The following is a 22,796-nucleotide window of genomic DNA, read 5'->3' on the forward strand; positions in this document are numbered from 1 at the left end:
TGCTGTTTGCAAAAATCTTTATTGCAAATTTCCTAACGAGACTATCAATTTTCAACAGTTCCATTTTATAAGTTTCCCAATTACAAAACAGTAGATCAAGATGGTTTGTTCATTCCAACAGAAAACAAGATTATTCGCAAATGTTTGTGGTCCATGGCAACTCATCACAAGTTCTCTCTCAAATTGAGTGACCTTTTCTGTAGGTAATGTCAGTGTAACTAATTGTGTACATGCCAAATGTCACACTGCTTCAAATATAGATACTGCTATAGATCAGCAATCCAGCTGTGGCCAGCAGAAAATCAAAACGGCCCACTGTGAAACCGTCACCTTTCTCTTCACATGCATTATTCATGCATCTTGTTGATACCATCACAGACAGTATTCCGTTTCAGTACAAGATCTTACGTGTGATTTGATAGCAATGCATGTGGACTTGTACTGGTTTACAATTGATTGGGGGGAGGGGGGGGTCCAAGTGAGACAAGAGACTAGACCAACAGTCAGGAACGGGACCAGTTCACCATTGCTTGATAGTTTCCTCATTAGGATATTCTAGCCAAGCATTGCCAATTTACAACTGAAATTTTCGTCTCTTCCTTCTCCTCAAGGTTCAAGAGTTTACTGAATAAAATTTCACTTAAACCCGCAATGAACTTACCACTAATCTTTCCATAGTGTAATCTGTCAGTTACTAATTTAACCAAGGTAAGGGGAATCTACAGTAAAAGTTTAAAAAAAGTCTTAAATGCAATCTTCCAACTTGTTGTCACACTTGACCCATCCAGAAACACTGTAGGGCAAAAATATAAAAAAAAACTAAGTTTTCTCATATACAACTTAACTGAATTTAATTTAGTTATAAACCATGTCCTACCCAATGTGGGAATTCTGGTATTTGGAATCTTATTCACAGAGGGAAAAAAAGAAATTTAAAAAAAAGGTCAAGTCATACACAATAAAGCATGTTATAATCACCAATTTTCAGGAATTAAAGCAACAGAATTAAATTATTCTCTCAGAAGACTGTAAATAGATAAGGCAGTAGTTAACACTCCTAAAGTTTCAAAGGAATACAATAGCACATTTACGGTGGTTGATGACTGAGGAATGACATTCTGTGAAGGTACTATATCTTCATAACCAATTTGGGACCACAGGGCAAAAGCCTAGAAAAGGGCTTCTGTGTCCAAACCCAGTTCATTACAGTCTGCTGTAAAAAAAAAAGGAAAAGGGAAACAAGGACCAGGATTATTTAATTTGCTTCAGTTTTTTCACTGGTCACTTCTTTCTTCACGCATTCTTCCTCTTTGGTGGATTCTTTTTTATCTTCCTTCACGGTTAGCTCTTCCAGCTTTTCAGCAACTTTATCTGCATTTTCATCATCATCTGATAGAAAACAGACAGTGAAATGAGTGACAAATGGCCTCATGAATTTTATTTCAAGAAACTGGGAGATCTCCCTGCATCTTGGCCAACAACAGTTCCACAATTAAATTCAATGCTGTCCTTACTTCTTCTTGTCTATAAATGACTCCAGACCCACACACAATATGGTTGACTGTCTAGCCACTCAGTTGTTTAAAACCACTATGAAAAGCTACAATGATGCAGTGGTTTCAGAAGCTGGTTCATCACCACTTTAAGGGTAATTAGGAATGGGCCATTAATGTTGGACTGGATAGCAATGCCCTGTGAATGAATTAAAACAAATAGTCTTTGGCTTTAAAGTGCCTTGGGATATCTTGAGGACATGATGATATTATTCAACTACTGTTTATTCTTTCTTTAACTCAAGACAAAACGAGCAATTAAAGAATATAGTGCATCATCAGCAAGATAGAGGAAGGAATTGCAAACTTGTCCCTCACGGTTACCTCTCCTCAACCATAAATCTATAAGGGGGGGGGAAAAGAGAGAGAGAGAGAGAGAAGAGAAGAGAGAGAGAGAGAAGAAAGAAAAATCATTCCCACTGGTTATAGAGGCAACTATAGTTTAACTACTGGACAAAAAAAATCCTGCAAAAATTGTAAGCCTCCAATAAATTGTTCCCTTGTAGTCAAGGTCAAACTATAAGGAAATCGGTCAAACTATAAAGGGAATCACTGGATTACACTATTTGAAAGCATTAATACTACTCTTTATGCAGCAAGTGATTAGGAAGGCAAGTGGAACATCGATGTTTATTGCAAGGGGAATGAAATATAAAAGTAGGGAAGTTTTACTGCAGCTGTACATAGCCTTGGCAAGATCATATCTGAAGTACTGTGCACAGTTTTGGTCTCGTTTTTGAGAAAGGATTAATTGCGTACAGAAGTCGTCCAGAGTCGGTGCATTTGACTAATTCCTGGGGTGAAGGGCATATCTTATAAAGAAAAACTGAACAGGTTGAGCCTATACTTATTGGGTTGAGAAGAATGGGGGGTGATCTTATTTAAACACAAGATCCTGAGGGAACTTGGTATCTCTTTCAAGATGGAGTTGAGAATTATTTTCTCTGAGGGTCATTAATCTGTGGAATTTTCTTCTCCAGCAAACAGGGTCACTGAATCTATTCAAGGCTGAGTCAAGATAAGATTTTTTTTAGACAAGAAAGTCAGGGGCTATGGGGGGCAGACAGGAAAACGGAGCCGAGACCACAACCAGATCAGACATGATCTCATTGAATGGCATAGCGGGCTCAAATATTCCTATAATTAACTATAGTAAATATAGCCATGCATGATGCCAGTCAAGGTGTTTTTTTAAAAATGCAAGTTGGATTTTCGATTTTACCAATGGATAGTTTTGTGCAGTGCACCACGCAAACCATCATAAAAATAATATAGCACACCCAGGGTACGTGACTTGATAAACTCGCAGGTTTTGATATTTGTTGAGATTAAATCAAAGTCTTGAATGATAGCAGAATTATAGTACGGCAACCTGTTAAAAGACCTATTATTTGACTTCACTTAAATAGGGTCCATACTCAACTTAAATAACTGAAGTTCTCATTTAATATTTTTTCAAATTTGACAATATATTATTTATAATCGCTTATAGATAGGGGTCTAATCAAATTGTGAAAAAATTCAACACCTGTCAAATACATCATGGCATAAACAACAAAAGGTTTGTATATTTCATGGCTGCATTCATACATTATAATATAGCTTGTCCATATTATACTACCTTCATAGTTTAAAAATACACATTTATGCTTATCCCCATAAACTGTCATATTTGTTCAATGTCAGGATGCAGCATTCACCAACCATTGCAGCTGGCACGCTGTGACTCTGGGATATAAATATTGTATATTCTGCCTTCACAGAATTGGCTGGAATGGTAAGGTAGCGTTTGTTCAACTTGTGGAGACAAGGAAACCAGTTGGAAACAATGCCTCAAAACTCAGTCATTTTTAAAGGCATTCTTTGACAATTATCAAGTAAGCAGCATATTCATCCTCATGCTTTTTCTGCCACTCAGATTAATTAGATTGGGGTCAAACTATAGGAAAGATACCCAACATAGATCAAAAATGTAAACAGCACTAAAAAAGTAGGCAGCAGTTTGTTTGAATTGTGATGGCTTTAAATGATCACACATGTAATATTGATTTTTTGTTGACCGAAACACTTTCTTGTCTGCAGCAGTTTTCAGCATGGCAGCTCTAAAGTTGTCGCACCTCCATATTCTCAACCCAATCAGATCGATCACTTGATTGTATATTTGGTGAAAAGAAACAGCCTGACTTTCAAAACAAGTCCGAAACTGCTTAAACCTGCTTGCGTTCTCCACCACAGATTTCACTTGGTCTTCAATGTCACTATGTTTTAAAAGATTGTGGAATTTAAGCAAGGACTGAGGGCCTGATGTGATTTCAAGTTGATCAGACACAAATTGCTGATCGTACTGTATGTTCTTTGCACGGTAACTAACTGTGTTAAACCATGAATTTCATCTCAATCACTGGTTCTGTTGGAAGCCACACGGCTGCAGGTATGTTGTCACTTTTGAGTAGCAATTGATTCCCGGTAGCGTAATTTACACATGGACAATGCTTAAATGCTTTTTAGAAAGAAGATGCCAGAATATCCACATCAGGGAAACTTGTGCACTAGACATCACCAGCCAAGAAAATAATTTGTGCATTGCGGCTAACGTGAATTGCATTTGGCATAATTCCCTACAGCACCTCAGAAAAAAAAGCTTTGTTCATGTACATTACACTGTCAAAGATAAATGCAGAACCTTCACTGAATTCTAAGCCACATCGTACAACAGTCTTTACTATGAATTATGCTACAGTTGAGAAATCTACAGACTCAAGCTGAACAGACTTTGTTAGAAACAAGGGCATGTTGTCATCTTTCCAGCTGCCAGGTACAAATAAGATGTGGAGTGTATAGTTATCCTGTGCAGCTGTTGTTTCATTCACTATGATCAAACCTGAATCGCATTTTGTCAGTGTAGATTTAACAGAGTTGACAGGCGAACCAATTACTTGTTGTAAATAATCCTGACAAAGTTTGTTTGCACAGGGAAACTTGCAGCATTTGTTATATGTTTATTGAGGCACATTTTTCCAAAGGTATGTTGGCAGAGTGAAGGCCTCCACTAACTCAACCATTGCTTCTCTTGTTGAACTGCTTTCAGTTGCTCCTTTAAGCATGGAGGTTTCCATCACTTTATTTTTGTTCTGGCCAGGAACTTCTGCAGTGGACTTGTGTTTACTACGTAATTCCAAAGCTACATGGAAATTCAATCAAGATTTATCTGGCAAACAATTTACTGCCTTTTGCAGACAAGGTTCCTGATTCATATGATTCAGAGCTGAAATGTGTTTTGCCTTTTTGATGTAACTTTTACTAATGCCTAAATTATCGTAATGTTTTCAATCAACTGACGTCACCAGTACTGAGGTATACACACATTCACCTGAGTGAACAAGTAGATTTCATCAGAAAGGAAGCAAACAAAATGTTTTTGCAACACAGTGACCAAGGAGAAGCCTTAAAACAAGCTTTGATGGTAATTAACATTTTATTCTGACGACTCAGTGAAGGTTCATTTGGCAGACAATCCTGTCTTTCCTGATTTCCATGAAATTTCCAAGATTGCGAATGGAGTAGACCCTGACTCGTAAGCATTTTACATCTTGAATATGTTGCAAGTTAAAAATGACTCACCTTTTAGCTTCATCTTCTCCTTGCATTCTTCAAACTTTGCCTTAAACTTTTGTGCATCTGAAAAGGAAAGTGAAAAATAGATACCTGAAACTGAGGCACTCCAAATAAATAAGCAATTTGACCACACAGAATATGGTACATATTTTACACGTGTAGAGACCAATCTAATAATCTGCAGCAATTCCACTACGATCAGTAATGCTCTCAATTTCCTGAAGACTCACGCAGCAGAAGTACATCATGTTCAGTTACTGAAATCTGATAGGATTTGGACAATGTCAAAATTCAGTCCAACTTAAGTTACTTAGTGAGCTGGAATATTTCATGTGGGATATGATGTGAGATTTCATGTGGGCGGCACGGTAGCACAGTGGTTAGCACTGCTGCTTCACAGCTCCAGGGACCTGGGTTCAATTCCCGGCTTGGGTCACTGTCTGTGTGGAGTTTGCACATTCTCCTCCTGTCTGCGTGGGTTTCCTCCGGGTGCTCCGGTTTCCTCCCACAGTCCAAAGATGTGCGGGTTAGGTGGATTGGCCATGCTAAAATTGCCCCATAGTGTCCTGGGATGCGTAGATTGGTGGGTAAAATATGTAGGGATATGGGGGTAGGGCCTGGGTGGGACTGTGGTCGGTGCAGACTCGATGGGTCGAATGGCCTCTTTCTGTACTGTAGGGTTTCTATGATATGAGATTTTGAGAGGACAGCTATCCTATTTTTAAAAAGGTACTAATCATTCTCCTATAATAATGCACAGGAGAGCCAGGACCAAGCATGATTTTCATGTCAGGAGACTTAGACCTCACTCTATATTTTTTTTAAAATATATAATCGTGGTTTAATTTATAAAACTTAAAAATTGGACAAAAGATTAAAAATAACTGAAGCCACGAGTGGCTATGTATGACTCAGATGAAAGAACCTCCTGGATTTCAGAACAGCTGCCACCTTGTTATCTCTGAAGAAAAGCTAATGACCGCTGTGATCAAAGATCAAATTCAAGAGAATTGTACAAAGGCAATTTACATTTCTAAGGTTAGTGCTAGACAATGGAGACCACTGTCTGATAGGACAGAAGTCCCTGAAATCCCATCGTAAGAATCCAGACAAAGGAATATATGGCTTTTATCCAAACCAAAGTGGATAAGTGGGAATCAAATCAATTTTTGCCAGGCTGATATCAACCTTTGCCTTCTCCAGTCAGCACGTTGCACCAGCTTGTTAGAACCTCTCATGCTGGGATTTGACTGGTGGACATGCATTTGCAGAAATGGGCGTGGTCATGATTCTTGAAACATTTTCGAAAAGCTGCTTATTGTATGCACGTTTGTGCGTATGCAATTTGCTTGCTTTGCGCAGTATAACATGCAACCCAATGAATGTACATGACTGGAGTGCTGTACGTATTCAACATTGGCTCCTATGCCTGTGCCTAGTAGGGGTTAATTCACATACATCATTTTATATATTAAATACGGTGCCTCAAATAAAAGGAAATTTAAAAAATATTTGTAATCAACATTTAGGAGTTCACGGATGGCGTTTCACACCATTTAATAAACATAAAAGCTGATTCTGAGCATCTTTAGTTTTATCTTTAATAGACAAGCAGGAAATGGCACGATTATTAGATTTTTTCTGGTTAGGGCTTTCCCCTCTAAAAGAGAGTGCAACTGTAAATGTGTAGAAAGGATTAGGGAGTCTGACGCATTTACCTCCCTCCATGTGTATGCAGCAGGAACTGCATGCTTATTGAATCCGAAATTGGTTTTCAGCTGAGGAGAATCTTAGTTTAAATTCAGTGCTACATCTACTAGGCACAAACAATTAATAAACACAGCCCAAAATAAAAGTATTTAAGATACCACACAAGCTACTTTAAGATTGACATCAGTGCAAATGGGCAATGATTATTCCTTTAGGGACAATTTAAACATTAAGCACCGTCTTCCTTGGCAGCAGAGACTGCCATGCCGGATTGGGGCTCCCAAATCACACCAGGCAATGTTTAACAGAGTTGACAACCGTTTTACAAGACAGAAGGATGCCACTGAGAATTTAAGCAACTGCCTGTTTTCAGCACCACTGATGTCGAGACTGCAAAAGATGAGAGAGGTATTTATTACCCACCCAGTGTAAACCACAAAACATAGGTCTGAAATCATATGTTAATTGGGCCAGGGAGGGACAAGTCCCCTTTCCTGAAGAATACTGGTGAACCAGTTGTGCCTTTATGAAAATCCAGGTGCTTGCATGTTTTTTTTCTGATGCAGACTTACAAGTTACCAGATTTTAAAAATTCAAATCACAACCATCCATGACAGGATTTGAACCCATGACCTCCAGGTTGGTAATCTAATGCCATAATTAGAAGGCTATCTATTCATGGCTTAAATGACAAGTGTGTAGAATTTTATTCACTGGAGTTAAAATGATTTGTATTTCAGGCTTCGATTAAAAGATGTGCTGCTTTTATAGGTATTCCCTGATCTTAATTCTACACATTTACCTTTCTTCCATGTTTTAATCCTGCCCCCTTACGTTCTTGCACTGCCACCCAATGGATTTGTATCTGCATTACACTCAGTATTAGTAAAGGACTTTGCACCCAATGTTACGTTGAAAGATGTAATATAGTAATGGTAATTTACCAATGACAGATAAATGCCAACAACTTGTTAAGAATATTTGAACACAGGCAGAACTTGGCAAATTAATACATTTTGATATGGAATTTGCGGGTCGAACACCATTTTTAACACAATAGTTGATCTTCTGCAGTGTTGGTCAAAACCAATTTGAATTTTCCAGCAAAAGCGATGTTAAAGGGAGGGAGTCAATGGGAAAAAAGAGTCGGGAGGAAGAATGGGATAAAAAAAAAAGGGGGGGGGGGGGCAGACTTTATATGTTTTACTCGAACTGCATTTGTACCAAGAAAATAAAACCTTTCAACAAAAATTCAAATTATTCTACACAAACTCAAATATCAAAGAATAAGCAGGTGACAAATGCATCTCTCTACAATTTCCCATATAGTGTAGCCTGATTTTAATTTGGGCAAAATACCATGGATGCTGGAATCTGAAACAAAAACAGAAAATGCTGGAGAAACTCAGCAGGTCTGGCAGCATCTGTGGAGAGAATAGAGCCAAAGTTTCGAGTCTGGATGACCTTATGTCAGAGCTAATTTGGGCAATCTGGGCTGGTTACAAAACGCCGGCATCTCCACATTACAAATTACAAGACAGTACTTATACTGTACAAAATACAATAGGCCATAAGATGTAGGAGCAAGAGTAAGCTATTCAACCCATTGAGTCTGCTCCATCATTCAATGAGATCACAAGTGGTCTGATAATCCTCAACTCAACTTTCCCACCATATCCCCACAACCCTTGATTCCCTTACTGATTAAAAAACCTCAGCCTTGAACATACTTAATGATCCAGCCTCCACAGTAAATAATTCTACAGATTTACCAGCCACAGAAGAAATTCCTCCATCTCCATCTTAAATGGGCAATTGTTTACTCCGAGATTATCAGGCCCAAGTTCTCCTCATAAGAAAATCCCTCCATGTCTGGGATCAACCAAGTGAACCTTCTCTGGACTGCTGCCAATGCCAATCTATCTTCCCTTGGATAAGGGGACAAAAACTGTTCACAGTATTCCAGGTGTGGTCGAACTAGTGTCTTGTATAACTTTAGCAAGACTTCACTATTTGCATGCTCAATTCTCTTCGAATTAAAGGCCAACACTCTATTTGCTTTCCCTATGGCCTGCTGAACTTGCATGCTGGATTTTGTGATTTATGCATGAGGACCCTCAAATCTCTGTGCTGCAGCTTTCTCCACTTCAATAATATTCAGCTCCTTTATTCCTATCAAATTGCATAACTTCACATATTCCACCTGCCAAGTTTTTGCCCACTCACTTAACCTGCCTATCCATCCTCTGTAGACTCTCGTCATCCTCACCACTTACCTTCCTACTTATTTTTGTCATCCACAAACTTGGCAATACATTCACTTCCCTTGCCCAAATCATTAATATAAATTGTAAATAGATGTGGTCCCAGCACTGATCCCTGTGGCACTCCACTACTCTCACAGGTTGCCACCCTGAAAATGTCCCTCTTAATCCAAGTCTCTGTCTTCTAAGAATTAGCCTATCTTCTATCCATGCTGATATACTACCCCTAACACCATAAGCTCTCACCTTAAGTAGCCTTGTGTGCAGTACCTTATTGTATGTTTTTTTGAAATACAAGTATATTACATCTACCGGTTCTGCTTTATCTATCCTGCTCGTTACCACCTCAAAGAATTCTAATAAGTTTGCCAGATATGATTTCCCCTTCATGAAGCCAGGCTGATTTTACTTGATTGTATTATGTATTTCTAAATGCTTTGCTATTACATCCTTTAAAATGGACTCTATCATTTTCCTATTGAAATGTATAATTTTGTGTTGCTTACTGGAATAAAAGTCACGCCTGCAGACGGTTTATTTTCAATCCAAATACTTACTTTCTTTATTCAAGAACCGGATAGCCAAAAGCTCAGGTTTGGGTTCTTCATCAGCAAAATCAGCAGGTGCGTTCCAGACCCATGCCCGGTCACTACCTACATTAGGCCTTAGCTCCATTGTAGGTGTAACTGGAAAGAAAGAACACACAAAATTAGTGTTTCCCTCATCAAACTAAACATTTGCTAATCATGTCACAATAGATGTATTTCCATTTGGTCAGTTCTCTGGAGTGACCATTCTATTTCATATATTAATTTATTTCATACAAAAATCACATACTGGAGCAACAGGCCTCAATTTAGTTCCTCAGGTTTAGGTAGCCAATATATTCAAAAACCCAGGATTGCTTAATGCACTTATTGATCTAGTGAAAACTTTAGAAGATTCCTGGGAGACTTGCAAACTAAAGCGACATGATTTTTCCTAACTATCGGAAACAGAATACATTTGATCCACTCAATCTAATGCAAAACCTTTTGCACTCCATGTTCTGTTGCTTTTGTGTAAGTTTGAGAGGTCAACAACAACTCCAATCAGGCTCCCAACAGGTAACTTTAAGACTGGTTGAAGAAATATTTCCAGCATCGCAAGTCCACCCCAAGAGGTAGCAAAAGAGCTGAAGTTTTTGCAGAGGAGAGAGAGCAAGTGTGCAGAGAGTTGGAAGGTGAAAACCGTATTTTCTTATTCCACTATTTGTGGAAACCAGAAACAGAAAAATGCATAGAAAAAACGAAAGGGGGAGGTTGATATTCTACATCCTGAAGAAGAAAACTGTTATTCTGGATATTGACAGTTCCTTTCCCACAGTCACAAAGTCGGATTTCTGCCTTTGTGTCAGATCATTGACGGTTTTCATTGTCAAAAGTAACGTAGAAGATAGTTTCCATTTAGTTCTATTTACCCGATCACAGAGTAGCCAAAATATTTTACCATAAGGAACAGCCCAATCTGTTAAACCTCATCCACTGATTACCCAGCAGCTTCTAAAGTGCTAACAATAGCAGAAACATATTCTTTCTCCTGCAGCAAGCCAGAGCCATAAAATCTTAAGATAGGAGTACGTCAAAGAATTATCCAAACCATTGAATAAGACCATTTAAATCAGAGACTGGCTTATGCACCCAGGGTTTTTTTAACACAGCTTATATTAGTGATTCTCAAGTGGAGGTGGTTGGGGGGGGGAACCAAAGAATGTGCAAGAAAAAATGCGATGTGATAATCGACCAATCAGAATCTGAGTGGGGACAAGTGATGGTTGAGATGCATTGTCAAGGAGATTGAGTCAGAGTTGCTATTTGGACAAATGTACAAGAGGGAGACCCCAAAGGGAAAGGCTGAAGGGCAAAGAAAGAGTCTTTGCCTGGAAAACAGCACTGAAAATTAGTCCCAGAGAAAGAGACCATGACTTAAAAAGATTCATCTCTTGTTTCCCCAATGCTGGGATTATGCAAGGCAAATCAGTTGGCAAAATTCTCAGTATTCATGCTTTCTTTGTGCATCTGATTTCTTCTAATTCCACCCCATGTGATTTCCCTCTCACAAAACAGTTTGTGCCTTTTGTATCATTCTATCCAATACTATATTTATATCGTATATGCATCATTAAAAAAGCTCAAGGTGCAAAGAACTTGTGAATTATAAGGATAATCTTGTGAGATTTTGTCAGGATGGAGAAACGAGAATTTCAGCCCAATAAGAGGAAAACTGAATGATTGCAGCAGTCAAGTTATAAATACAGAAAAAGTACCTGTACTATGGGGTCCATGGAATTTTTATAATCCGAGGGGTCCTTCAGAAACAAAAAGGTTAAGATCCCCTGATTTACACAATCACCGGAAAAAGATTTATCCCTATAAGAATCTAAGATTACTGCATTCAAATCTACACGTACAATTTAAAATTTGAGAGCAAGGGACCTACGATAGTGATTTGCACAAATTTTGAGAGTTTTATCTCTCCTCATCAGAAGGCGAATTGTCCCCTTTTCCTTATGCTTCAGCAACTTGACATCCCCAGTTCCTCGTTCTTTCCACTCAGGAGGATCATTCTCTGATGCGTATCTAAAGAGCTTTGCACGCCTGGTGAAATAAAAACAAGATTAGGCCAAATTATATCTTACAATTTTTCTTCACAAAGCATTTACTGGTGGTCATTATCTACTTTATACCTTTTTCTTTAAGAGAAGGGAACAAAGTGGTAGAGTAGATCCTTTCATTTGGAGTGGAGTCCAACAAAATGAAAGGTGCCAAGTGAAATGGGTTTGGAAGGCTCCTAGAAGACAATGGTTCCGAGTACAAAAGATTCCACACTGTGTGCCTGGTTGAGGTTAAGGTATATTGCTGGCATAAGATATAAAGCAGATACAGCTTCAGACTTGGGGCTGCTGTGGCATAGCGGATTTCAATAATTTGGACAATACAAGGCCCCCAATATTTGTTAAGACTTCCTCACACAGAACACCTTGTTTGATAAACATAAAAATTCATGTACAATTTAAGCAATACTTGGATACTTTGGCCCCACAAAAAAAAAGGACAATTTATTTTTGTTCCATCAAGACAACTTGGAAAAATTGTAACACTATCTCAATGCAATTATTTCTGACCATCTAGAACTCATTACAGATCAGCGACCCAACAGTCCTAGCCCGTATATTACATGTCAGAAAAACAAACTCCAAGTGAAGAATACTCAGCTGAATTCTGAACACAAACATGTTCAGGAATGACATATTGTACGTAAATGGGGAAACTACCAATTGAAAAGTATTCATCAAAGCAGGTAGGATTTAGGGTGAAAACTGTATCAGCTTATGATGTTATAGCTTCCCGAACAGTAACGTGTCCCACCAAGCACAACAGACATTGGTGCATCATATATGGTCTCCACTTAATCCTGACAACCACTAACCATTTGCATCTGTTACATCTTTTAGGCTGGTTTCTCAATATGCGCAAGTGTAATATTGTTGAAGTGAGCACTCTCACTCCAGGACTTGAGCTTGTTATTAAAATGGACAATTCAATGCAGTACTGAGGAAATACCGCATTGTTAGATATTAAAGCAAGTCTCGTCTTCTGTTGGAAGAAAAAGACCAAACAAAAAACGCAGGCAGCTCTCGCGGTGCCCTAGACAGCATTTATCCATTACAAAGCAGCTGTAGCTTCTTGGTACCACTCTCAACTTTGAGTTAGAGCAGAGTTTGCCAAACCTTTCAAGCCTCGAAACCCCTAGTGACCTTCCAAGAGGGAACCCCAAACATTCTCATTATGTCAATCCTTCTTTGAAATAGGTGCAAACACAGAAATCAAATGTAAACAAGTCTTTTTCTAGCTATATCTATGTATACATTAGGAAGAGGCACAAAGTCACAAATACATTTGCCAACTACATGGTCCCTCACATTAACTTTTGAGCCAAGCCACCCTCCACTATCGTAGCTACTTCCTTTAATATCCTAGTATGCAACCCCTAAGGTTCCAGGGGACCTATTGGTCATTAGCCCCATTAGTTTCTCTAGTAATAGTTACTGCATTTATTTCCTCTCCTCCTTTTGCCCCATGATTATTTAGTCCTCTGATGTGAAGACTGATGCAAAGTATTTATTTAACTCCTCTGCCATTTCCTGGTTCCCCATTATTATTTCACCAGTCTCATTGTCTAAGGGGCCCATGTTCACCGAGGCCTCTCCCTTCCGTTTTACATATTTAAAGAAGCTCTTACTGTCTGTTCTTATATTACTTGGATGTTTACCCTCTCCCTCTTTATTATTTGGGTCATCTTTTGTTGCTTTTTAAAACCTTTCCCAATCCTCTGGCTTACCACTAATTTTTACCACATTGTATGTTTTTTTCTTTCAGCTTAATACTAGCCGTAACTTCTTTAACCATGGTTGATTTATATCAGTGGCACAGTAGTTAGCACTGCTGCATCACAGCAAAAATAGACCCCATCAGTCTTGCAGCAGACACAGAGGAATTCATCAGGCGAAATACCGAAAGGCCTCACAGCGCCAGAGAGCTAGGTTCAATTCTGGCTCAGGAGACTGTCCATGTGGAGTTTGCACATTCTCCCTGTATCTGTGTATGTGTCCTCCTTGTGCTTTGGTTTCCTCTCACACGCCAAAAATGTGCAAGTTAGGATGATTGGCCATGTTAAATTGCCCCTGAAGTGTCAGGGGGATCAGCATGGCAAATACATGGGGTTATGGGGATAGGACCTGGGTGGGATTGTTGTCGGTGCAGACTGAATGGGCAGAATGGCTTCATCTGCACCGTTGGGCTTCTATGATTCCGAGATGATTCTTTCTGACCGGGATATATCTTTGTTGGGAGTCATTAAGGTCTGCCATTGATCAACTGTCTTTTCTGCTAAACTCCTTTGCCAGACCACTCCAGCCAACTCTGCCTTCATTGCTTTGTAATTACCCCTATTTAAGTTGAAATCGGTTTTGTTCCCAAACAATGACCTTGAATACATGCCAAATATTTCATAACAAGCTATAGAAAATGCATAATCATTTAGATATTAATAGATCTGTCATCAACTCCAAAGTGTTAAAAACAAAAAAGAAATATCGGACGCAGAGGGAGAGCACAGCTCTCAGTAAATGTTGCATGCAATCAGCACACACCTCACTTCACGTGCCGCTGTTTTACGTGTGTATCACTTCAATCATACCGGTAGGTAAAGAAGTATGCGGATGCAAACCAGTGCCAAACACACGTGTGGGCAATGGTCAACAAAATGTCTTGTGGGCCGCACTCAAAACCCAGATGGGTCACATGTGGCCCCTGGGCCAGGTTGCCCATCTCTGCTATAGATTACTCTCACTAGTGTCTTGTTATTTCTTACCTCCACCCATATGGATTCTACACCTTTCGATCCAAGATCATTTCTTGCTATTGTACTTTTCCAACTTGTACGAACAAAGTTACCCCACCACCCTTTCCTTCCTGCTTGTCCTTACAAAAAGTCACATTCCACCAAATATTTAGTTTTCAGCTTCAATCTCCTTGTAATATCTCTGCAATACCTGTTAACTGCAATTTGTGCCATTAATTCATTTATTTTATGCCGAATACTATGTTGCCTTTTTAACACTTCTACCCTGTCTAGCCCCTTCATTATCTTATATGTCTCTATAAAATCTCCCCTCAACCTTCTAAACTCCAAAGAGCACAGGCCGAGTCTACTCAATCTCTCCTCATAAGCTAACCCTCTCATCTCCGGAATCAACCTGGTGAACCTTCTCTGTACCCCCTCCAAAGCTAATATATCCTTTCTTAAATAAGGGGACCAAAATTGTACACAGTACTCTAGGTGCGGCCTCACCAGTACCCTGTACAGTTGCAGCATGCCCTCCCTGCTTTTATACTCCATCCCTCTCGCGATAAAGGCCAACATTCCATTTGCCTTCTTGATCACCTGCTGCACCTGCAAACTGAATTTTTGTGATTCATGCACAAGGACCCCCAGGTCCCTCTGCACAGTAGCATGTTGTAATTTTTCACCGTTTAAATAATAGTCCATTTTACTAGTATTCCTTCCAAAGTGGATAACCTCACACTTACCAACGTTATACTCCATCTGCCAGATCCTTGCCCACTCACTCAGCCTATCCAAATCTCTCTGCAGACTGTGTCCTCCACGCAATTTGCTTTCCCACTCATCTTTGTGTCATCCGCAAACTTTGTTACCCTACACTCAGTCCCCTCCTCCAGATCGTCTATGTATACGGTAAATAGTTGAGGCCCCAGCACCGATCCCTGCGGCACGCCATTAGCCACTGATTGCCAACCGGAAAAGCACCCATTTATTCCGACTCTCTGCTTTCTGTTAGATAGCCAATCCTCAATCCACGCTAACACTTCACCCCCAACTCTGTGTACCTTTATCTTATGCAGCAACCTTTTGAGGCACCTTATCGAATGCCTTCTGGAAATCTAAATACACCATATCCACTGGTTCCCCTCTGTCAACCGCACTCGTTATATCCGCAAAGAATTCCAGTAAATTAGTCAAACATGACTTTCCTTTCATGAATCCATGCTGCGCCTGCTTGATTGAACCATTCTTTTCCAAGTGTCCTGCTATTTCTTCCTTAATGATAGATTCCAGCATTTTCCCAACTACGGATGTTAAGCTAACCGGCTTGTAGTTACCTGCCTTTTGTCTACCTCCTTTTTTAAAACAGTGGCGTTACATTAGCTGTTTTCCAATCAGCTGGCACCTCCCCAGAGTCCAGTGAATTTTGATAAATTACAACTAATGCATTTGCTATTTCTTCTGCCGTGTCCTTTAGTACCCTGGGATGCATTCCATCCGGACCAGGGGACTTGTCTACCTTTAGTCCCATTAGCCTACCCAGCACTACCTCTTTACTAATAGTGATCATTTTAAGGTCCTCACCCCCTACAGTTCCATGACCGTCAATTATTGGTATGCTATTTGTGTCCTCCACTGTGAAGACCGACACAAAAAACTTGTTTAAGGCCTCGGCCATTTCCTCGTTTCCGATGATCAAATCCCCCTTCTCATCTTCTAAGGGACCAACATTTACTTTAGCCACTCTTTTCCGTTTTATATATATTTGTAAAAACTTTTACTATCAGTTTTTATATTTTGTGCTAGTTTACTTTCATAATCTATCTTTCCTTTCTTTATTGCTTTCTTAGTAATTCTTTGTTGTTTTTTAAAGCCTTCCCAATCTTCTAGTTCCCCACTAATTTTGGCCACTCTGTATGCACTGGTTTTTAATTTGATACTCTCCTTTATTTCCTTAGTTATCCCTTTTCTTACATTCCTTCTTTTTCACTGGAATATATTTTTGCTGAGTACTGAGAAAAATCTCCTTAAAAATCCTCCACTGTCCCACCAATTAGTCTGTGTTCCCAGTCTACATTAGCCAACTCCGCTCTCATCCTATTGTAATCCCCCTTGTTCAAGCAGAGGACACTGGTTTGGGACCCTACTTTCTCACCCTCCATCTGTATTAGAAATTCAACCATATTGTGATCACCCATTCCAAGAGGATCCCTCACAAGGAGATCATTAATTTTACCTGTCTCATTACACAGGACCAGATTCAAGATAGCTTGCGCCCTCGTAGGTTCTGTAACATACTGTTCGAGGAAACTATCACAACAGCATTCTAAAGAACTCTTCCTCAAGTCCACCGCATCCGACTTGAGTTGACCAATCACCACTTAATTCACCGAAGGCTCAGGTAACAATCCAGAGTTCATAACCCTGGAGGTTCTGTTGTTTAATTTAGTGCCTAGCTCCGCAAGCTCTCTATACAGAAGCTGTTACCTCATTCTACCAATGTTGTTGGTAACTACATGGACCATGATAACTGCAAGTTCTGCTGGAGCAGATGTCCAGAATCCTGGCACCAGTCAGGCAATACAGCCACCTGGACTCTGGCTCTTTGCTGTAAAGAACAGTGTTAACCCCCCCTCACTACACTGCTACATTCTTATGTGCTCCCTCCCCACTTCAATGCTTTCCTGTACCATGGCTAGTCAGCTCATTCACCCTGCAGTCCTCACTCTCATCCAACAAGCTTCAAGAACCTCAAACATGTTGGACATTGCAGAGGTTGACACATCTGCACTCATGCCCTCTGGGTCCCCTTACCGGCTTCAGCTGCAGTCACACCTCCTAAACTCAAGCATCCAGGTAACTCTCTCCCTTCCTGACGAGTCAGAGTCCACAGCTCAGCCTCCAGCTCAATGACCCCGAGCTGAAGTTCTTCAAGCCGCAAACACTTACTGCAGGCGTGTTTGCCCTGGATCACAATGTCACCCAAGAGCTTCCACAAGCTTCAGCCCTGACATATCACCTGTCCTGCCATCGTTAATGTGTTTTAAATAATTTTTAAAATTCTGGTGCTTTTAACTATATTTTCAACTTACAGAAGAACAGGTCCTAAATCTTAGGAATGGAATAAACCTTAAACACTTCCCAGATACTCACCAGATAGCTACTCCTGCAGCAGGGCAAAACCACTTCCTAAAGAGTGAAAAAGGTAGAAAGCAAAAGAGCACCTTTTCCCCTCTGCACCAAATTCCCACTTTGCTCCAGATATACTCACTCAGAATGCGGCCTTTCCCACTTCACATGCTTCCAAAAAAAAGCCCAAATGGGGCGGCACCGTGGTTAGCACTGCTGCCTCACAGTGCCAGGGGCCTGGGTTCGATTCCCGGCTTGGATCAATGTCGGTGTGGAGTTTGCATGTTCTCCCCGTGTCTGCGTGGGTTTCCTCCGGGTGCTCCGGTTTCCTCCCACAGTCCAAAGATGTGCGGGTTAGGTGCATCCGCCACGCTAAATTGCCCCTTAGTGTCCCGGGATTGGTGTAGGTTAGAGGGATTAGCGGGGTAAATGTGTGGGGTTGTGGGGATAGGGTCTGGGGTGGGATTATTGTCGGTGCAGACTCGATGGGCCGAATGGTCTCCTTCTGTACTGTAGGGTTTCTATGATTCACCTCATTTTCATTTGTGGAACCTTGCCGTGTGCAAATTAGCTAGTCAGATTTCCCAACAGAAGTATCAGTGTCTACACACTGTGACCAACAAATATTTTGGGATGCCACAGCATATGAAAGACTCTAAGTATTTCCCGCACACTGACCAGAAGCAAGACAGAGGGAAGAACAGGATACTGATGCTGGAGATTCCAAGATCAGACAGCAGGTTGGAGCCAGGTCCAGAACATGTATGCACTTTTCCAGATAAAATCGAGGCAAAGAAGAACGAAGCCAGGATTGAGAAAAATTGGAAGATCAACTACAAGTCCAAGACAACGAGATATCTGATCAAGTCAAAAACAGGTAGGTTACAAAACCATCTATCATGCACCACCAAGCTAAAGTTGAAGAAAGTCACCATCAGTCAGACTGAGTTGCCCATTTGATGAGTACTTCATCACATATTACTTACATTCTGAAAAGTTCCTCCTCATCTTCTTCCAATGTTTTTACCTCTTGCTCAGGAAGAGAAACTATTGGTTCAAAGTGGGGATCGTGATTGGACTCTTCAGTCACATTCTCTGCAGAAGTGTCATGGTCTCCTATTTCCTGGGGAAAGACAAATCACATACAAATGAAACAAGTATTTTTCAAGCTATTATAAATTGTTAAATGGTTGGTAAATTAATTGTGTTAGCTATAAAAATATTTACCCATTTACACAATTTGGGATACTTTGACTAATATAGGATAACAAATTAATGTTGAAATTACACATGACTACTTGACAGTTGTTTTCAATTAAAAGATTTATAAGATGTGGCTATGTTTTAAACCATCTCTTTAATTTAAGATAAAATGGAGTAATGAAGCTTCACATGTTCCACACAAGCCTGTATGGCTTGATTACTCTGGAGACTCAGGGCAGATTAAGTGCTGTTGAAATCCACAGGCCCAGTTTAATACCTGTGAGAGTTGGTGCAGACTTGATGGGCCGAATGGCCTCCTTTTGCACTGTAGGTATTCTATGGTTAACACCTGAAAACAAAGGCTGAAGTAGATATTCTTGGAATCACAAATGTTCTGTCCCAGAACAGAGAAAGGGATATTGAGAGACAGCAGCAAGTATGAGCAACAAAGAAAAGGCTGTTCCGTGTTAGGCACCAAGTGAAATATTGACGGCAGCTGGTCTGCTAGTTGAGGAGAGGAACCGGCAGGAGTTTAAGAATCATGAAAGATTCTTCCTGGCACGACTGGGGGAAGAAATCACCAGGGTGAGCTATTCTGTTGGAGGTTTGTTCGGGATTTTGTGGAAGACAGAGGAAAATCATTTTGATGGATACTGGACATTACAACTCAGTGAAATGGGGAGAAGTGGACCGATGAGGCTGTTTCCTGAAAAAGGGCACATTTCTGTGAAGAGCAGGATGTAAATGCGCTATGTGAATATCGACTGAGTTAAAATATTGATATGGAATGTCTTTTCTGTAGTTTAGGTTGCTAGTTGATGTTGCTTTTAGATTGTTTGTTAAGAGTCTTAAAACTTAAAGGAATTTTAAAGTTTCCAAGTTGTTCATTGGGAATGCAAATGTATCTATTGGTCTGTACAAGGATTGGAACGGGTAAATTTGGAATGCAGCCACAGGTTATATTAGTAAAGTGTAATGAAAGGATAAGGACAACTACATACTACAAACGATTTAAAGCTATTTCAGTACACACATTCAAACCATACATAAAAAAATATGCAGACAAAGCTTAAAAAAATGTCTCCCCCTTTATTGTTACTATATGCAGTTTTCTATCCCTGTTTTACATTTTCCTCCCATACACATTTTTTTCCAATTCCAACTCGTCCTTTGCCTTTTAAACTTCCCCAAAACCAGAGCTCTCATTTTTGTTCACTTGGCTTCAAGCCCTGATGGACAAGAGCAGGCACTTATGGTCATCAGTGGAGAACAAGATCAGGCATCCAACCATAAGTAACTTATTAACACTTACTGTCAAAGCTCACATTTGAAAAGTGGCCACTTGGGAGAGTTCCTGAAGGGTATATATAGCACACATGGCACCATACCCCAGGAAAAAGTCAACATCTTCAAAACAGGAAGCGGAAAACTGATTAGGAAAGAAAATCCCAAGCATAACCAAGCTTCAATTAACTAGTTAGTTATATTTTATATCAATATGTAATTTGAGAAAGAAGATGTTAAATTTAATAGCTTAAATATAGATTGTGTACCATCAAATCTGCATTGCTTTGTCATTTTGACCAGTTTTGATTTGCAAGGTTAAAAGCTTTTGCCTTCAATTTTGAAATGCTGATCAGTCACTGCAGGACTTACAGGGAGGAAACTGAGGTCAGCTTAAATGAATGAACAGCATTTACGCACAACAAAACACTGGTCAAAGATGGCTTGAATGGGGGGAATTAGAAAGCACATGGAATGCCAGCTCCTCTCCTGTATGAACAATGACTATCTTACATTAAATCTGCTGAGACACACAATCTTTCAGCTATTGGAAGGATTGGATAAGTTAGAAGTGTTATTTTGTGGCCAATATTAAGCACGTGCAATACAGGAACATCATGATAGAGGTAGAACATCTGCTCCCCAAATGTATCATATTCAAACCATTCCTTGTGCTTAAACCCAAAACTCAGGATGGCTTTTAATGGAATACATTTTCAATTCCCATGAGTCGCATGACTTAGGCGAGGTTGCCAGTTTTTTTTTTTGTAGACTGGTGTGCTCACTATGAATTGGAAAGACCTCAATTCATTTCAGATACATGTATCAGAAGGCTTCACTTCAGTGATTGAAGCCCATGCAGATCTAGGTCCCAAGAGTTCGAGATTCCAATGCAGAGACGACAAAAATATGCATTTAACTTTGAAGTCTTACATTATATAAACAGAAATGATTTACATTGGGATACATTCATCAGGAACATCGACAGTGATTTCACAAGCTGCAAAATTGCCACTAAAATACTTAAATTTCCCCACCCTGCAAACATGACAATCAAACCATAAATAAAAAATGTTTAATTTTAAATTTTTTTCAAAACAGTATCAAATATCACATAAATTGTTATAAGTACTCAATAGGAAAAATAAGTTTTCTTATGGTATGAGGCCCAAGTGCAAACCTGTCAACATTTGCCTACAAAATGTCTCATATAGACAAGTTGAACCAACCCATCATTGGGGGGGGGGGGGGGGAGGGGAGTAAAAAAAGTAAGTCAGCATTCCTCTCAAAAAAATCTTGCAAAACATTACATGGAGTTAACATTACTGATTGATAGCCTATCAGAACAACCTGTAATGTTCACATTGTTCCAGATGCTGTGTGACCTGCTGACTATTTCCAGCATCCTATGCTTTTATTTCAGATTTCCCTATCCAAATTTTGTTTTCGGTTAACACAAATTAGCAGCCACTCAGTTCAAGAGGAAGAAATGGAAAAGGGGGCAAAATGGAAAAATTAGACCTACCTGCAAAAAACCACGAGCTCCCTAGAAAAAAATTAAAACTTTATAACCGGAATTAAAAAAGAAATCGCCTGTCACATGGATGACAACTAAAGTCTCTTACACGTTAACACAAAAAAAAAATCACGTTTCAATTTTGCCAGTTAGTTGTTAGTCACACTAACGAGGTAGAAAGATTTTTTTTGAATAATCCGTCGTTATTCAAAATAAAATGTAAGGAGGTGGCTGTGTGGTTTTAATAAATATAAACAGATTGAACGTTATCTCACACCTTTTGTGACCGGCGAGAGGATCACCAACTAGGGTGCTATCTATTTAAACGGTTGTATTTCTTCCTTGGTAGGTAGAATCGACCCTAATTTAACGTAACTGGTGCGGGAGTGAACAAAATCTGAATGACTTTGATAAAACTCCAGCGGGAGAGGGGGAAAAAAAGGCAATTTTTAAAATGAATGATTCATCTCCATCTAGGCCACCACTGGACCACGGGGTGAATTTTACTGCACAGCAGAAAAGCAAGGCCTCGAGGAAAAAAACCCAAAACTATATGGTGAAGAATTTAACTTTAAACCAATGAACTAACCAAATAAAACGCAATTTGAGGTTCACCCTCTCTATTTAAATCTTAACCGTCGATCTGAATGAGAGCGGCCTCTATCTCTCCCTCCAACTCACGTTTCCTATCTCCAGAGTGAAATTACCAGCCGCCGGCTCTGGCCGATCCATCCCGACCCTCCTTCACCCCCTTAGCCCGAAATCATCATGACTTTCAATAGCTCAAAACGCCCCGTTAGCCGTTAAACCCAACAGAAATATCAATCTGGATGGAAAGTAGAGTCTCTGAACATTCACTACGTGCCGATACTTACTCTTTCATCTGCCATTTTAAGGGAGGATGGCTCCGGATTAGAAATGATAAACAATAAAAGCTCCGGCTCCCGTTTTACTTTCGCGCTTGATTTTTTACCCACCTTACCTCAGTCCAATATGGCCTCCCTAGCAACCGGGGGCTGGACACCCAAAAACCAGAAACAGCCGCGCTATTCTTCAGCGCAAGCAAAATTAATCTGCGTTATTATTTTTTAAAAGCGGCCGTCTGGTCTTTGATTGTTAGTGATTATTGGAGATTTT

At 39.9% G+C, this 22,796-nt stretch overlaps 1 protein-coding gene across 2 annotated transcripts; it reads right to left on the reverse strand.

The window, feature by feature from the left end:
* Positions 1 to 22,668, reverse strand: ranbp1 (RAN binding protein 1). Of its 2 annotated transcripts, none has more exons than XM_078227198.1 (6): positions 22,535 to 22,668; positions 18,643 to 18,779; positions 11,621 to 11,778; positions 9,700 to 9,828; positions 5,175 to 5,231; positions 1 to 1,389 (listed from the first exon to the last, which is right to left on the reverse strand). In XM_078227198.1, the coding sequence occupies exons 1-6, from the start codon at positions 22,547 to 22,549 to the stop codon at positions 1,256 to 1,258; spliced, it is 630 nt and encodes a 209-aa protein (XP_078083324.1). In that variant the 5' UTR covers positions 22,550 to 22,668; the 3' UTR covers positions 1 to 1,255. The 2 variants fall into 2 exon arrangements, with proteins under 2 accessions (XP_078083324.1, XP_078083323.1); XM_078227197.1 differs by having other exon boundaries at positions 22,341 to 22,654.
* Positions 22,669 to 22,796: the final 128 nt, after the last annotated feature.

The sequence above is a fragment of the Mustelus asterias genome, chromosome 13 (assembly GCF_964213995.1).
Source record: "Mustelus asterias chromosome 13, sMusAst1.hap1.1, whole genome shotgun sequence".
In the NCBI taxonomy this organism is placed as follows: Eukaryota; Metazoa; Chordata; class Chondrichthyes; order Carcharhiniformes; family Triakidae; genus Mustelus; species Mustelus asterias.

Coding starts and splice junctions, on each gene's coding strand:
- ranbp1 (XM_078227197.1), bottom strand. CDS start 22,391: ATGGATCGGCCAGAGCCGGCGGCTGGTAATTTCACTCTGGAGATAGGA. Junction 18,780..22,340: donor TCACTCTGGAGATAGGAAAC/GTGAGTTGGAGG, acceptor GTCTTTCCCCAG/GAAATAGGAGACCATGACAC. Junction 9,829..11,620: donor AATTTGTGCAAATCACTATC/GTAGGTCCCTTG, acceptor CTTTCTTTCCAG/TTACACCTACAATGGAGCTA.